The sequence below is a fragment of the Aspergillus neoniger genome, assembly GCF_003184625.1.
Source record: "Aspergillus neoniger CBS 115656 unplaced genomic scaffold BO87scaffold_20, whole genome shotgun sequence".
Taxonomy (NCBI): Eukaryota; Fungi; Ascomycota; class Eurotiomycetes; order Eurotiales; family Aspergillaceae; genus Aspergillus; species Aspergillus neoniger.
In genome coordinates, this window is record NW_020291148.1 from 168712 (window position 1) to 184233 (window position 15522).

A 15522-nucleotide genomic window follows, 5' to 3' on the forward strand; every position below is an offset into this window, starting at 1 on the left:
CTACTGCAAAGAGACTCGTAACACTCATAACTTGGTATATGAGGAAATTTTGAAGCTATCGAATGACTATCAACAAGTATAGCAAGCTTTCTGATACTTCGTATGTTTTTGATGGTAAGCGATGTTAGTGTGAAGTATTGATAAATGAAGGAATGTCCAGTGGCCCAAAAAAGAAATTGTAGTCCGTAAACAGTCAGTATTAAAGTGACCAATGAAACAATCCTATCAGTAACCAGAAACAGAGAGATGTTGAATTCTTCTTAACATATCAAAACAACCAATTTCTTAGACAAAATGTAACAAATATGAGGCCAAGAAAGGAGGGGGGTTTATGATCTTATAGTGCCGAAACATAGGTTCTCCTGTCAACAGCAGAGACTCTAAAACCAGAGGATCAGCACATTCTTTCTGTAGAACAGTTGAAGCAAATAGGAAGAACCCTTACCAGCAAGATCAACAGTCGAAAAAGAGCCATCACACATATGACTTGAGCGCCTCAACCACCTTATACTTGTATTCACCCACTCCCCATCTTAGAATGGCGTAAATATTTCTCAGAATCTTATAACAGGCTTCTTCACCATTTGCATGCCATGACTTGACATGTGCAGAACTATATTCAATCTTGTCCATGCTATTCCCCGGAACCATTTTCCGGTAATGAACCCAGAGTTGGAATGTAGCGCCCTCCGAAACAAGTGAGAATACCGGAAGATTGGTAACATCAAAGCCCTTCTTGGACTTCGCGCTTTTCGTACCACTCCTATATTCAGAGAGCATCTGAAGCATCCAGAGTGCACCAGAAGCACCAACTGCAGCTCGATTCTGGGCCTGGTGCAGATTATCTCCGTTGAAGTCGGCCCGGACTTCCACGATGAAGAATGGAAAGCGCAGATACTGCGGCTTCGCATATGGATCACTGATCACTCCATCCTTTTCTTTCAACTTGTTCCAGAATTCTTTCGCAGCTGCATCGTCCGGGTCTTTGTATAGGATCTCTCGTAGGTGAGACTCGCTCAACCCAACGCAAATGTCAGGTCGAGAACGGTGTTCTAGATTCCGTAGGGGCTTTGGCATTATGTTTCTATGCAACTCTTTCTGGGATGTCAGACATGGTGCTAAAAATAACCAAAAACTTGGGGAAATTTTGTCTCACATACCTTTATCTTCAACAGTCCTGAACGCTTCCCTGTTCTCTAGGTTCATGTGAAGAATGGCATTATGTATGAGCCCTACCCACTCATGTTTCATGTTGTTTCTGCGGCTGAGTTCAGCTATCTTCGCCATGAACGCTTCCACTACTTTGCTCTGCTCTACCATTCGGAGCTTCTTGCTACCCAAGACCGTGCTATATGCATATTCTTTGATATCATCCGGTGGCTCAACGTCGACTATAATGCCGGACGGTTCAAGGTCGTCATAGCGCTCGAGGCGTTGATGGAGCTTGAAGGAGACGTTGCTGGACAATGAATCTACCGGGCTCACAGGCTGAGCCTGGAGTGGAACGGTCGGTTGAGGGACAGTCTTCTCGGACTGGTTAGGCGTCTCAGGAGCTGTCTCCACGATCTTGCGACGTTTGGATGATGAGGGTTTGGATTTGGACTGGTTTCGCTTCTTCTTAGATGGAGCCATGGCTTGTAGGTATTCAGTGAGGTGGTCAGTGTCTGATGACGAGATGCTGGGAGTAAGTAAAAGCACGATCACTGAGGTTGGAGTGCAGAAGAGCCCGCCGTTTGACCCTAGTGCCCAATGAGGTAGGGTGCGCCTATTCTTAGAAAAGGGAATTCTGTCACTGAATCAACCGGAAATGTGCACGGTTTCTCGGTCAAGTCTCCTTGATAGCTTGGTTTATGGTGCGAGGGTGGGGCCAGTTAGGTGAATTGTATCTCACCCTGTCACCCAGTATCACAGCTGATTAGATACATGGAGAAGGGGTTTAAGATTCTGAACGATCTACCGATCTCAAAACAGTGACTTCCATACCCCTTCAAACCAGCTCCTGTCCTTTTCCCATGCCTTGGTGACGATATCTCTACCCAGACGAACAGCATCTTCAACCTGCTGCGAGGTACCCCAGCCAGGAATTAGAGGTGCCCAGGCAATAAAATGGACGCCAACGTGGATCAATACCCGAAAGGCCGTCTCATCATCCAGGTCCTGGTATCCCTTCATGAAGCCTTGGATAATCCACGTCGCGGCATCGATGTCCTTGAAATGCTTCAACAGGTAGAGCTCAGCGAACATCTGGCCAAGGTCGAGGGCTCGAGCACCGCAGTGGCAAAGTTCCCAGTCGATGATAAATAATGGAAGGTGATTTGGTTGCTCGAGGGCCGTTTTGGGGATAAGGACACTATGTTGCATCAGCTTGCTTGCTCCTCGTTCTATCAAGGCAGGGGAGGTACGGACTTTCCCGACCAAAAATCACCGTGAATGATCCCAAACCCATTTCCATCCTTTCGACTCAGCTCTGCGGTCGCCATTTCCCGAACCTTGCTGAACACATACCGGGAATTTCCAAGTATTGTCGGGTATTTATCAATTGTATTCACCAGAGCATCGTAGTTGACCATGAACTTCAAGTCTCTCATATACTGGTTCTTGTCCATCTCGGCCGCCACCCCTGATTGGGCCGCGTTATCAGCCCAGTGATGGAATGATTGTAGCCATGCTCCTAGTGAACAGCCTATAGAAGAAGCCCATTCTTGAGTGACGTTGTTGGAAGTAGCTGAGGAGATTAGGAAGGACTTTAGGTCCAGAGAATCGGGAAGATCTTCTATAACAGCAGTGTTGGTTTCGCGATTGAATGAGAAGAGACGAGGCGTTTTGACCATCACTTCTTTAGCGTGTGGCTCAGTATTCTTGGTAGTGTCAAGTATGCTAGAGAACCCATCGAGGGCCTTCAAGATAGATTCCTCGAAAAGCTATATGAAATATGTTAACTCAATGGTTGTAGTCTGTTTGACTTCACAAGGGGATACCAACACAGCGCTCAGCCGGGAGTTTAAATTCCCGATTAAGGGCAATGAATGCCTCCGTATGCTTTACTATAACGGATTTTGTTCCATCTGGGAGCGGTTGATCGAGCTGAGCCCGATAGACAAAGTTGGCGGTTCCCCCGCTTAGTGGGGTTAGAGAGGACGAGGCATACCGAGTCCCGGCGAGTTCTTGGGATACGATGTTGAGGAGGTCTTTGTCGGACATGTTGCTTTTATTTGCATAATATTCAAGCTCGTATTTGCCTTCAATTGAGTGTATTTTGAAGTTATTGAGATTTAGAACTAGCTAATAGTTATTTGGTCGAAAGAGGGTTATTCTGCTGAGTCATGATGTCGGGGTCCCTTTTGGGATACGATGTTGCATCGTCTGGATTCTAGAATCGAAAAACTCCCCACCATCTGAGACCACCATCACTCTCCCTAACATCAGGACATTAACCCCTTATACTGGAGTAGATGATACTAGATTTAGTCGCTGCAGAGCAATTACGCTTCGGCTCGATCAAAACGTGGGATGAACTATCGCGACTACCTCTAGTTCAAGTGTGCAAGAGATCAATGATGACCACCCAGGTATACTGTATCAGAAAGTTAGCAATGGAATCAGAACTATACATGAGCTGGGTGTAAGGCCTGGCCAAACATCATACAAGTTATCACTGTCAATCTAAAACAGATCAATTCCTCAATGGAGCATTTTATGGACACTAAACCTTACTATACTCCATCTCTACTACGCGTGCTTCTACCTACTATAATTATGGGATACGCTTACAGACGACAACCTATTCTCAACTGGCTATCCACGAGCCACATCCATAAATTGGACAGTAGGCGAAATATGACACTCATTATCTGCATGCTATGGCCTCCTCTAACCCCGAAGAAACCTGTTCAAAAATACAGACGAAACCTGGCTACAGGACGTTAATTGAAAGCTTAAGATGCCATCATCTGCGCGTAAGGTTAATTGACTTTCTATCTTCATTCGACTAGGTTTTCGAATTTTATATACTCCACGGCGTTAATTATAAATAGGATCTCAAAGACCCATCCCTTCACGACACTCGGCATATTTCGATATACAAAAATGACCGCCAGAACTCATACTCCGTCGTTCCAGCCTTATACCCTCACGCCTCTGGACCACCTGCTCCCTCCTCATCATGTGTTCGCTTATATGTCTTTTCGGCCTGAACAGCTGTCTGAAGCAGTTGATGCGATAGATTCGGGCCTATCGAACTTGATATCCCAGTGGCCATTTTTGGCCGGTAATGTTGCTAGGGTGAAGAAGAACAACAGAATAAATGTCACAGAGTTGCAGCCACCGACAACATCGGACCTCCTCCAATGCCCCCTGTTACGTGTCAAACGCCATCAACACACCATATCAGATGCTTTAGCCTCCCCAATCATCGATTATGAAATGCTAAACGTTCCGAAGACTCTCTCGATCTCCAACCCCATACCTGCGGTGCGGTTTCAGGCCAATGTCATGCAAGACGGCCTCATTCTATGCCTCGCCTGGCATCACCAGGTAATGGATTCGCTAGGCGTCACCATAGTCTTGCACGCCCTGGCTCGGTCTTGCTCTGGACGGGATCGAAAGAGCGCCGCTCCCAAACCTCTTCCGATGGACCTCGATAAAGAAGAGCAGGCAAGAAGGAGGATAAACCAAGCCACCACCACCAGCAACCCCGACCTCAAGGATGCATACTGTGAGATTAGCTATGAGGAAATACGTGGACGCCAGGCCAACTCAATCATCTGTCGTCGTTATACTATGCATACAGACAGAGTCAACTATCTCAAGGATTCGTGCAACGAACTTGCCCATGAGTTTGCCAAGGGCCATTCAACATCACAGAAAACCTCACCAACTGGAAGCCAGTACAAACTTGAAGACATCTCAAGTGACGATCTGGTAACTGCTCTAGCATGGCTCTCTGTATCCCGCGCTCGTCGTCGACATGCTTCTAAGCATTCGTCAGACTTGCCGCGCGTATCCTCTTTATCCAGAAATATAGAGGTTCGTTCAGTACTCCAGCCTCCTATTCCAAGAAGCTACCTGGGGAATAGCCTCGTGTTAGCGAAAACCCAGTGCGAGTGGAAAGATATCCCTACTCCACAGGAAGCCTTTCCCTTAACCCGGAAAAGTATGGACAAAGAAACAATCAACGCCTTGCTCAAACTAGCTCTGATGTCTCGAGCCAAATGCAAGTCCATTCAAGACGAGCAGATCCGTGGCCTCATAGGCCGTGTAGAAGAGTGCGATGACTTCTCATCAGTTTCTGGTGCCCCTGCGGAGATCATAATGTCTAGCCTTAGAAAAACTGACATATATGCCTCAGACTGGGGTACGAAACTGGGGCCACTGCTGGACTTTGATACTATCGATGGTCGAACCGATGGATTGACTCTAATTCTACCTGACAGAGTTCCTACCAAGAGAGGAGAGAGCAATTGGGAAGTCCGCGTGAACCTACCTGTTGAAGTTATGGAAGAGTTTGGGAAAGATGAGCTGCTCCTTTGGGTCACGGAGGCAGAAAAGCCAGGAGCCAAGCTGTAATATTACAGGTCACTGGGTGTTCATTTGCACGTGTATACTAATTTGGTTTTCAACATGCTCGATGATGTATTTGTAGCATCTTTTGAGCTATGATTGATATGATTTGATGTGTAGTATGTTCATGGTCAACCATGTTGTTGAACGTGAGGAAGGAAAATCTCAATATACTAGATTATAGTAGTTATAAGAGCTGTCTATTCTGTAGCTGTTCGATTGTGTTCCGTATTATTGTAAGTCCGAGGAAAGTACATTTCAACAATCATTCAAGGGTGAAAAAGTCCTAATCAACAGGAATGGAATAGCCGCTATATACATCACTTAGAAAAGAATATATCCGCTATCCATCAAGAAGAGACAAAAGGATCCCGCCCTCCCAGTTCTAATTTACATCTAAGACGAAGTCTGAACAGCAAAAGTGCCATTCAACTTCAGATCACGCGAGCTTGCACCCACGTAGACCTTGTAGTCACCCGAAGCAACAAGCCACTGCTGGGCGCGGACATCCCAGTAGGAAATATCACGACGGCGCAGCTTGAAGGTAACTTCGCTCTGCTTGCCAGCAGCGATTTCGACGCGCTCGAAGCCACGGAGCTGGCGAACGGGTTGCTGCGCAGCAGTGGGGAATCCGAGGTAGAGCTGGGGGACTTCGGCGCCGTCGAGCGAGCAGGCCACACCAATCCCGGGAAGCCAAGCTCAGTCTTCAAATGCTTCATCAACAAATCGGAGTTCTGACAGCTTAGTGTGCCATTAAACTTCGTCATGGCACACATCACAGCACCCAGACCATGTTTGACTGCGTCATAGAACGGCCAAAGATACGTCTCGTGCAGAGTCTTGTCATCGGCATTGGAAGAGTATGGTGCCGAGCCGCTATCCGACTCGGAACTGGAACTGGCAGCACGACGGCCCATTGATCCTGTAGGCTTCGCGCCCATGGATGAAGTATTCGACGAGCCGGGCCCCATTCCCCCGGAAGGCATACCGCCGCCGCCAGGACCACTACCGCCGCCGCCGCCAGTCCGATTTGTTTCCTGTTCGTAGAGAAGGAAGTGCTGTGCAGTAGTGCAACTTATGTCAGTCAAAGAACAGCAGCATCCTAGGGAGACAGCATCTACTACTTACCTTAGCACCTGGGATAACGCCAGCGTCGATGTAGGCTTTTGTTGTTAACCCAGTGGCTAAGCCATTAAGATAAGGGTCGGGGCCAAAACCCTCAACATTACGGCCACCCCAGGGCGTACGTCCCAATGGCTGAGAAGTCGGGCCAGCGACAACTTGAATTCCCTTTTTGTAAAACTCAGAACCGACCGCTTTGCCCTGTGCGTAGATGGCATCGCGGTCCCAGGTCATAGCAAGTGCTGAAGACAAGCTGAAAGCGGATACATAGTAGAAGTTCTGGAGACCCATGTCACCGTCGAGGAAAGTAAGGCCACTAAAGCTGCCATTAGTGGAGTTGACACTGCTGCCCGTGATCAAAGCCAGCTTCTGATCAGTGGTCAGGCCTGCGACAAAGGTAGAGGCCTTCTGGTACGCGGAGTCCCAGTCTCCCAGGGCCACTGTATACGACATGAGCGGACCGACTCAGCGAAAGCGTACAGGTGAGTGTCCAGTACTTACCACCGTCTGACTTCAACAGCCCCTGGCTGGAGTTCGAAGACGCACCAGTCAGGCCCAGAAGGGCCGCGGCCACGATGAAGGAGAGGACTTTCATTTTACTGAGGGTCCATATAAAGAGGGACAAAAGGAAATAACAATGAGTGACGAAATTAACAGTAAGGGAATTGCTAGAGGAAGTGAGTGAGGTTATCTCAGAACAAACGATCCAGATTTTCAGATCAAGGTGGACATTTATTGTACCATTTATCCTCTGCTATTGGACTTAGAGCATCCTCATTGTGAGACCTGCGCCGACCCCTTGTGAGGAATGATGTACGGCACGAGTCGTATCATCCTCGATTTACTGGTCAGTGGACTTGATATATCCACGCATCTTACGTACGGCTACTCTAATGACCGCGAGCTTTCCTAGATAGCGTGCCTGTCCTGAATATACGGCTTCCGGGATGCCAAGTCGGAAATCCCGACGTCTTTGGTGTTTGGCTCGTGAAACCGCCGGCGTCCCGTATGACACGATAAGTTCGGCCCTTTCGGGGGTGATTGGCGACAGTCTAACCCCAGGCAACGCGTCATCTTGCCCTCTGCTGGGTTTGCCGACATGCCTTCGGGGATTGTGCGCTAATTGGTCCCGGTGGTTCGCCTGAGAGATATCACTGTAAAAAGGTGAACATTAGTTCACGAATCTTGCCATGTATGCACCGGTCCTTATTTGGGAGACACAAGCTTCTTGTTAGTCGGCAGGATAAAGAATCAGGCTCGGGTACTTTTTCCCTCTTAGTAGGAAACAATAATAAGACCCAGGGAAAGCCAACAGGTGCCGGCGGAGGGCAAATTGCTTGTGCTCTTGAAAACCCTTGAGGGTTCACGTCAGCCCTGATGGATCCTTTACTTGACTGGTCCCTTTCTCAGGCGATAATCCATGGGCAGGGTAAGTAAATAGCCATCGAACTAAATTAGAGATGCTAAGCCTTCGAGGACATGCACTAGGGCTGAGGTGGTGGGTCTCGCGTTGAAGGAAGTGTGGGAACTGAAAAAATGGCCGGGATTTGCTCTGATAACAGGAATGCTGGTTAATCCAACCCGGAACTACACCGAGAATGAACACTAACCATATGCACCTTTTCTCAGAGGAACATTTCTCCTAGTAGATTAGGCCTGGATCCAACGAGGGGCTTCTAAGCTCGAAACAAGTCTTAAGTGGCGTAGTTTCAAACAGGCGGAGTCCGTTTGTTAAGTCTGGCATTGTGGGTGCGAAGAAGCCTCGTAACGCGAACTCATTGCTTAGTTTAGTTCCCTGATGTTCTTCTTCCGAAGTCTTGCCGAAGTAGTCATCTGGGCATGGCAGATATTCTGTCAGGTTGTACGAAACAATCATGGCGTCTCATATAGCCTTTCCTTGCTTGGTCAACTCAATCTGGTTAAAAACGGTGAATTAGGGAGGAAGATGAGGGAGAGGATTGAGACCAAATCAAGAAACAGATCATGTGTTTCTCCCTGGTGGGTTTGATCAGAATGCAAACTCCAGGGGCTGCTCTCAGCGTCAGATTTGACACATCCAGATGCCCTATAATCTAAGTCGGACCACTACAACAACTATTTGTCGATAGCAAATACAAAAATCCTACGAAAATCAGTCATATTCCATGACTCCTGTGTTTTGCCTCCACCAATAATAGAATCTCTATATGGTTACCGCGATCCATATCCGAAGTTCCAATACTCTGGTTGCCGCAAGTAGCCAGCCAGGGTACTCACCCCCACTGGACCCAACTCCCCACAGGGGCAATTCGTGGCTGGGTGACGTGGACAGGATTAGCTTGCTGCACACATTATTGCAGTAGTTTATCTGCTTCCACTAGGTGCTGGAGACGTATAATCTAGGGAGACAACACTCATGGGAGCAATCACGCAGTCAAAATCCTCCATTTCTCATTGATATTGTATGTCAATTGCTACCACTGTGAGATTGGTCTTATGATGCTTATTCTTCAAGATGCTGATGTCGCCTTCATGGCAGAAGATGGGTATGCAGAGCAACCATGGAGCCGTGTTAATCCGGTGATAATCGTAGGCATGGCGCCCTGGACAGTGTCTGGCAAGAAGAACAACCACAGTCAAATCATATTCTTGACACTGCCATCACCAAATACTAGGTCAATGGCACTTGGGCAATCAGGAAGCCCATTTTTGCACTTTACTCAAGAAGACCGTGACCGTACTTATCGGTCACATACTGAAGGTTGTTGTGGTCAAGTAAACGTTTGCACAAACGGTCTTGAAACTCTTCACTACCAATCGAACGCATGACTAGTAAGTATTGGTGTCTGTAAGAGCTACAACAGAATCCAATGGGGTACTTCATTTACTCTAGCTACTACTTAGGTTTAAATTGAGAGTTGGCTTTCAGTACGGTTAAGTATATATTCAATAGTGATTAGTAGGTACAATATAAGTACTGGGCCTACAACACAATTCATTGCTCACAGCATACTTTGCTCTGAATTGTGCGACTTACCTCAACCCTTAAGTATAACAATCAGAGTATACTGATTGGAAATCCTTAAGTATTCCGAGTGACTATGGTATATCCATAGTCTCTGACCAACCGATCTACTCACCAATCACGTGACAAGAGCCAGCAGCAGGAGGAAGAGACCACAGTTCAATCAGGCAATCGCGCTACCACTAGAACAAGGTAGGAAAAAGTCCTCTGACTTCCGTTCATGCATCTTCAACATCGTCTGGGCAAGACTCCAGACTGATCAGCGATTCCAAACCAATGCGTCCATCCGAATGCCTGAACCCCTGTTGGGTCCACAATCCGACCCAGGCCTGTCCCTGTTGACCATCGATGATTAACAAACCTGACAATATTCAAGTTACTTCTAGACTTGAGAATGATTGAGCACCATCAGAGAAAAGTGCGCCTGTCACTGGGGTCAGCTGGGACACCATTGAAAGGCGCATCGGATCCAGCCGCATTATGGTCGGGGATTTGCTTGATGATGGGGGTAGACCACACTTACCCCCCCCCCCCCCCCCCCCCCCCCCACCCCCCCCCCCCCCCCCCCCCCCCCCCCCCCCCCCCCCCCTCTCCTCCCTCTGACCTCTCTGCCATCCCCCCCGCTCGTCCACCAAAACTTTAGACCCGCGTTTGTCTGAACTCCTTTCTCAACAACGTCGCCCAGATTTCAATCTTTGTAAATCATAAGTGATAGGGTCAAGTCAGAAAGCAGCGGATTGTTCCCATCACGCGTCTCACTTGGGTTTGCCTGACAGCTTCGAAGTTGGGACCTAGGTGTTCCATTTCGAGCTGCAGGTTGAGATCTCTGGCCCCTGGATCTGGTTCACTTGATCCGCGCGACAGGAATCTTCCGAAGAGATTCTACTCGAATTATCCTTCTCAGCCTTCCTCGTTCCTAAAAACCTTCCTCTCGACCGCGCCGGATTGCGGGGACGACGTCATGAACGACACCACGACCACCCCTTCTCCCACTCCGGGTCCCGCCACGAAAGCATCTCCGACTTCGAAATCACCCTCAGTAGCGGCCGGAACGAAACGCAAGCGCGCATCCGCGGCGAAATACTATGCCGTGAAGGCTGGCTACCAGCCCGGTGTTTACTATGATTGGCACGATTGTTTGACCCAGGTTACCGGGTACAAGGGAGCTGTCTGTGAGTAACTCGCGGATAGTCCGCATTTCTGACAGTTTCCTCAAACTGACTTGTTCTTTCAGTCCAGGCCTTCCCTTCTTACGAAGAAGCAAATGCTTTCCTTACCGGGACCCGTGCGCCCGCTGCGCGCGGCGGCACTCCCCTGGATTCTGAACCCACGAGATTTTACGGTGTCCAGCGCGGTCGAATACCCGGTGTTTATACGGACTGGGCAAAAGCGCAGGAGCAGATCAAAGGTTTTCCCAAGCCGCGTTACAAGAAATTCTCGACCAGGGAGGAGGCAGAGGAGTTTGCAAGGGAAGGCCAAGGATCCGGCGCCACGTTCGGAAAGACCCCGGAATCGCAGAAGCTCGCCGGTGCACCGGGAATGATGAACGGGGTCCTTGCAGATGCGCAGGGTATACCTTTTGAGGCGGGCACTGGTCCTCTGCCGACCGGAGCGGAGGATGGGTTTGACCCCAATGTATTGTTGGATCCCAAAACAGGAAAAGTGGTCTATAAATCACAGGACCAGAAGGCCGCGACCAAGGTGAAATCTACTGGTCCGCCGGGGATGCTGCGCATCTACACGGACGGTAGCTCCTTGAAAAATGGCAAAGCGCTTGCCTCAGCGGGTGTTGGGGTTTACTTTGGACCTGGCGATTCCCGGTTTGTCCCCCCTGACGCTCACCTTAGCGTTGTCGCATCGTCTTTATCCCAGAGAGGGTCTACCTTTGGCTAATACTGACGCCTGTTCTCCCAGCAGAAATGTTTCCGAGCCCCTCAAAGGTAGTCGCCAGACCAATCAGCGTGCCGAGCTGACGGCCATCCTCCGGGCGCTTGACATAGCTCCACGACATCGGGACGTGACCATCTTCACAGATAGCCAATACGCGATCAACTGTGTGACGGTGTGGTTTACAAAGTGGCGGCGCAACAACTGGATGACCGCTGGCAACAAGCCGGTGGACAACAAGGACCTGGTTGAATCTATTCTCTCGAAGATCGAAGAACGCAATGAGCTGAAGGTGAAGACCTTGTTCGAATGGGTCAAGGGACATAGCTCCCACCCTGGGAATGAGGCCGCCGATCGTCTGGCGGTGAGTGGTGCTCGACGAGGAGTCTCGGAGAAGGCTGCAGCATTGGAAGCAGTCAGGGACATTCCGGACGAGGCTTTTGAGGAGGAGGATGACGACGAATTCTGAGCTACCAATCGCGAGGTATCCTCGTAGATGCTCTCAGAGACAGATCAATGATGGCGATGGGTATTGTTTGTCGACGTACTGAGTAGACTGTTGTGATGCGATCCGTGACTTCTATCATGTCGGTCTCAAGAAATGACGTGTTCTTCCCCCGGGCGGGAGAGAAAGTTGACCTAGAACTGCAGCATGAATTGATGCCTTACTTGGCACGATCCGGGCCAACTGAAGGTGATATGACCTGTATGACGGGCAGCTGAAAGAAAGGGTCGGTTGTAGAGTAGTAGGACATAAAGTAATACCACGAGGGTGTGCCTTACCCGAAAGCGGCACGGGCCATTAGCAAACCAAAATGGAACTGATTGGGATCCCCGGAACTTTTTCTCCTCTCCCCGATTAGCTTTTCTTCGCTCTTCCTTCCCACTCTCCCCACGTACCGCTGCATCCTCGCATCGCTTCTGGCGTAAAGTCGCTCATATCGAGTCTGATCGTCGTTCGAGGTCATTCGTCGCGTCTGTGCTTGCCTGCGTCTGCTTGCCTCGTGTCTGGTCTCTCGTACCGCCCTTTTTTACTTCCTCCCACCCCCCGAAGTTTATCGGGCTGGAAACTCGTGCTCTTGACGACGACGTTCGCCTTGTTAAAGATCCAGCTGTTGGAGGAATCTCACATTCTTCCGATGCCAGGAGAGCTTGTCATCAAAGATATCTATACTATTATGATTGAATAACACGTGCTTGTGACTTGGTTTGATTGTTTTATTTCCTCCCCCCCCCCCCCCCCCCATTTTACCTTCTTTTACCCCGCGCTCCAGCTGGATAGCGAGTTTGTAAACCTCCAGGATTCCGGTATCCTTTGCTTGGGATCAAGCCATAATCAGCAATAGACGTTGTGCACTGCACCTGAGGGAGCGCAACGGCAAGATGCCTACCCTATCGTTGATTAACTTCAACATCGTCTGTGCGACGCTGGGAGGATTCATATCCGTCTTCGGACTGGTGTCCTACCTTTTCAAGGAGAGATTTTATCTTTCTGAAGCATGTCCGTCCTGCCTTTCCAAGCTTCCTCCCGCTACTCCCGATCTCTCCTCGGCTATGCGTGTCGTCGCTGATTAGACGGTGGATGACTGACGTCGTACAGTGATTTCATTGCTAGCTGGAGTGATCTTCTCCCCTCATGCAGCCAACTTCATAAGACCCCAAGAGTATGCACTTGGTTCCGAGCAGAATCTAGAAGAGATCACCCTGTATTTCACCCGTCTCGTTCTCGGGGTCCAGCTAGTCCTTGCCGGGGTTCAGCTCCCCAAACGGTACTTGCAGATAGAATGGAAGAGCCTGTCGCTCCTTTTGGGCCCTGGGATGGCTGCCATGTGGATGTGTAGCAGCCTGGTCATTTGGGCGATGGTACCGAACTTTCCCTTTCTCCATGCCCTTGTCGTGGGTGCGTGCATCACTCCTACCGACCCCGTCCTGTCCAATTCCATCGTAAAGGGGAAATTTGCCGACAAGAATGTGCCGAGGCCCTTGCAGCGCATTATTGTGGCCGAGTCAGGTGCCAACGATGGTCTCGGCTATCCTTTTCTCTATTTTGGATTGTATCTGCTCAAGTACATTGGAATGGGCGGCGAGGGGTACAGTGGAGGCGCTGGCAAAGCTATAGGCCTGTGGTTCTATGAAACTTGGGTCTATACTGTGATCCTGAGTGTTGTCTACGGGATCGTAGTTGGGTGGCTCTCCCGTAAGCTGCTTCACTGGGCAGAGGAGAAGCATTATGTTGATCGGGAGAGCTTTCTTGTGTTCGCTATCGCTCTTTCTGTAGGTTGAATTCCTCTCTCGGCCATTCCACGTTGCTAACCGAACGCAGTTATTTATCATCGGTACATGTGGGTTGATAGGGACCGATGATCTCCTGGCCTGCTTTGTTGCCGGCAATGTGTTTACGCAAGAGTAAGGCACTCACACTCGTTTGCTTTGGTTCCATTGCTGACGAAGGTAGTGATTGGTTTCGCCTGGAAACCATGGATGACTCCTTGCAGCCAACCATTGATATGTTGCTGAACTTGGCGGTCTTCATGTGGTTCGGTGCTGTCTGCCCGTGGTCATCGTTCCTGAACAACAGCGTGATTCCCATCTATCGCTTGATATTTTTAGGGATCCTAATCCTGCTAGTCCGACGAATGCCCATCATTTTCGCCATGCACAAGCTCATCCACCAAATCGAGCACTTCTACCAGGCAGCATTTGTTGGCTTCTTCGGACCTATCGGAGTCGGAGCTGTCTTCTACCTGTCGGTCAGCCGGGAATTTCTGAACCAAATCACCGTCGATGGTCAAGTCCGCGAAGATGCCGCCAAGGTGTCCGAGGCCGTGAACGTCGTAGTTTGGTTCCTGGTCATTTGCAGCATCGTAAGTTTGACGCCACCAACCTGTTATATAATCTGACTCCTTCCGCAGATCGTCCATGGCCTCTGTATCCCCCTAGCAAAAGCCGGCTACCATCTCCCCCGGACAATCTCCCAAGCCCTCAGCACCAGCACCATAGCTGAACCTGACCCCGTACCGATCGCCAATGTGCAACATACGCACAGTACCGCGACACGCGGCGTGGGTCCCACGAACAACCGGAACCGGAAGCGCGGTCATGCAGGACGGGAACCGCCCGACCCGGCCGTCTTCCAGATCGGTCGGTCTGTTATTCGGACCACCTCTTCGCAGGAGCAAGTCCAGGTCGGAGCAGCAACTGCGGATGAACCTGCTCGACCTGTTAACCTGATTGTTCGGGAGAATGAGCAGGATAGTCCACAAGAGAGCAGTAACAGTAACAGTCCGACTCCGGCAGTCGAACAGCACGTTTAGTCTGCTTGGAGATGTATCTGGGCAGGATTCGGAGACGAATCCTTGCTGTTGCGAGCTGGAGCTGAGGCTGGAGCTGCATGGAGATCTTTTGTGATTGGTCTCTATTCACAGAATGATGCTCGTGTTGTATTTGCGGTGATGATGCAGCTGAATGGCTGCACATACGATGAATGTTAGAGTTGAGGGGGATGTGTATAGCTGAGGATTTGTGGATGGATGGTTCGGTGTATAGAGATAGATGGACGGTGTATAGATGGGATGATGTGTGGGAGTGAGAGACGTGATACTGTATAAAGAGACGTTCTGCCTACTAGTCAGCATCTAGTGACAGTGATTCATTAGATCTTAGTTCACTACATAGACTACTAGTTAGCTGAATATACATACTGTCGTGATGGTGTGGGTGATGACTACTACTAGTTGAAGTGATAGAAGCCCATCATTTTATAAGTATAATAATATTGCCTAAACATGCTTTTTTATCAAGTCGTGCCTGAAATAGATCAACAAATAAATGAATATTCATCCCACCCTAAACCATGCCTTGATTTTGATGACTACCCTATTTTGCAATCCGCCGTATCTCGTCATTAATATGATAGTGAGAGAGTATAGGAAAAATATGTGTGATTTGTG

The 15522-nt window shown here is 49.2% G+C and overlaps 6 protein-coding genes across 6 annotated transcripts; 3 read left to right on the forward strand and 3 right to left on the reverse strand.

Annotated features, from left to right (window-relative positions):
* Positions 1 to 474: 474 nt before the first annotated feature.
* BO87DRAFT_397796 (uncharacterized protein) lies at positions 475 to 1632 on the reverse strand (the record flags this gene model as incomplete). The annotated part of the gene is made up of 2 exons (XM_025625334.1): positions 475 to 1052; positions 1161 to 1632. 2 exons carry the CDS (start codon positions 1630 to 1632, stop codon positions 475 to 477), a joined length of 1050 nt encoding a protein of 349 aa, XP_025478724.1.
* A 330-nt stretch (positions 1633 to 1962) lies between these two features.
* On the reverse strand, positions 1963 to 3201 carry BO87DRAFT_397797 (uncharacterized protein; the record flags this gene model as incomplete). The annotated part of the gene is made up of 3 exons (XM_025625335.1): positions 1963 to 2350; positions 2416 to 2921; positions 2983 to 3201. The coding sequence occupies 3 exons, from the start codon at positions 3199 to 3201 to the stop codon at positions 1963 to 1965; spliced, it is 1113 nt and encodes a 370-aa protein (XP_025478725.1).
* A 683-nt stretch (positions 3202 to 3884) lies between these two features.
* On the forward strand, positions 3885 to 5590 carry BO87DRAFT_85196 (O-acetyltransferase). The gene has a single exon (XM_025629622.1). The coding sequence runs from the start codon at positions 4087 to 4089 to the stop codon at positions 5563 to 5565; it is 1479 nt and encodes a 492-aa protein (XP_025478726.1). The 5' UTR covers positions 3885 to 4086; the 3' UTR covers positions 5566 to 5590.
* Positions 5591 to 5955: 365 nt separating this feature from the next.
* On the reverse strand, positions 5956 to 7276 carry BO87DRAFT_438786 (glycoside hydrolase; the record flags this gene model as incomplete). Its single annotated transcript, XM_025627900.1, has 4 exons — positions 5956 to 6201; positions 6240 to 6617; positions 6688 to 7121; positions 7183 to 7276. The coding sequence occupies 4 exons, from the start codon at positions 7274 to 7276 to the stop codon at positions 5956 to 5958; spliced, it is 1152 nt and encodes a 383-aa protein (XP_025478727.1).
* Positions 7277 to 10487: 3211 nt separating this feature from the next.
* On the forward strand, positions 10488 to 11610 carry BO87DRAFT_85219 (RNA-DNA hybrid ribonuclease). Its single transcript, XM_025629623.1, has 2 exons — positions 10488 to 10857; positions 10920 to 11610. Exons 1-2 carry the CDS (start codon positions 10647 to 10649, stop codon positions 11576 to 11578), a joined length of 870 nt encoding a protein of 289 aa, XP_025478728.1. The 5' UTR covers positions 10488 to 10646; the 3' UTR covers positions 11579 to 11610.
* A 1203-nt stretch (positions 11611 to 12813) lies between these two features.
* On the forward strand, positions 12814 to 15288 carry BO87DRAFT_377417 (putative Na/H antiporter). Its single transcript, XM_025623547.1, has 5 exons — positions 12814 to 13073; positions 13173 to 13846; positions 13896 to 13978; positions 14028 to 14436; positions 14485 to 15288. The coding sequence occupies exons 1-5, from the start codon at positions 12956 to 12958 to the stop codon at positions 14884 to 14886; spliced, it is 1686 nt and encodes a 561-aa protein (XP_025478729.1). The 5' UTR covers positions 12814 to 12955; the 3' UTR covers positions 14887 to 15288.
* Positions 15289 to 15522: the final 234 nt, after the last annotated feature.

What these genes read in the sequence shown, in the direction of transcription:
- BO87DRAFT_85219 (XM_025629623.1), top strand. Translation starts at nt 10,647, where the DNA reads ATGAACGACACCACGACCACCCCTTCTCCCACTCCGGGTCCCGCCACG. An exon ending in CGGGTACAAGGGAGCTGTCT is followed by an intron (nt 10,858 to 10,919) that starts GTGAGTAACTCG and finishes TTGTTCTTTCAG; the next exon opens with TCCAGGCCTTCCCTTCTTAC.
- BO87DRAFT_377417 (XM_025623547.1), top strand. Translation starts at nt 12,956, where the DNA reads ATGCCTACCCTATCGTTGATTAACTTCAACATCGTCTGTGCGACGCTG. An exon ending in GGCAATGTGTTTACGCAAGA is followed by an intron (nt 13,979 to 14,027) that starts GTAAGGCACTCA and finishes TGACGAAGGTAG; the next exon opens with TGATTGGTTTCGCCTGGAAA. An exon ending in TCCTGGTCATTTGCAGCATC is followed by an intron (nt 14,437 to 14,484) that starts GTAAGTTTGACG and finishes CTCCTTCCGCAG; the next exon opens with ATCGTCCATGGCCTCTGTAT.
- BO87DRAFT_85196 (XM_025629622.1), top strand. Translation starts at nt 4,087, where the DNA reads ATGACCGCCAGAACTCATACTCCGTCGTTCCAGCCTTATACCCTCACG.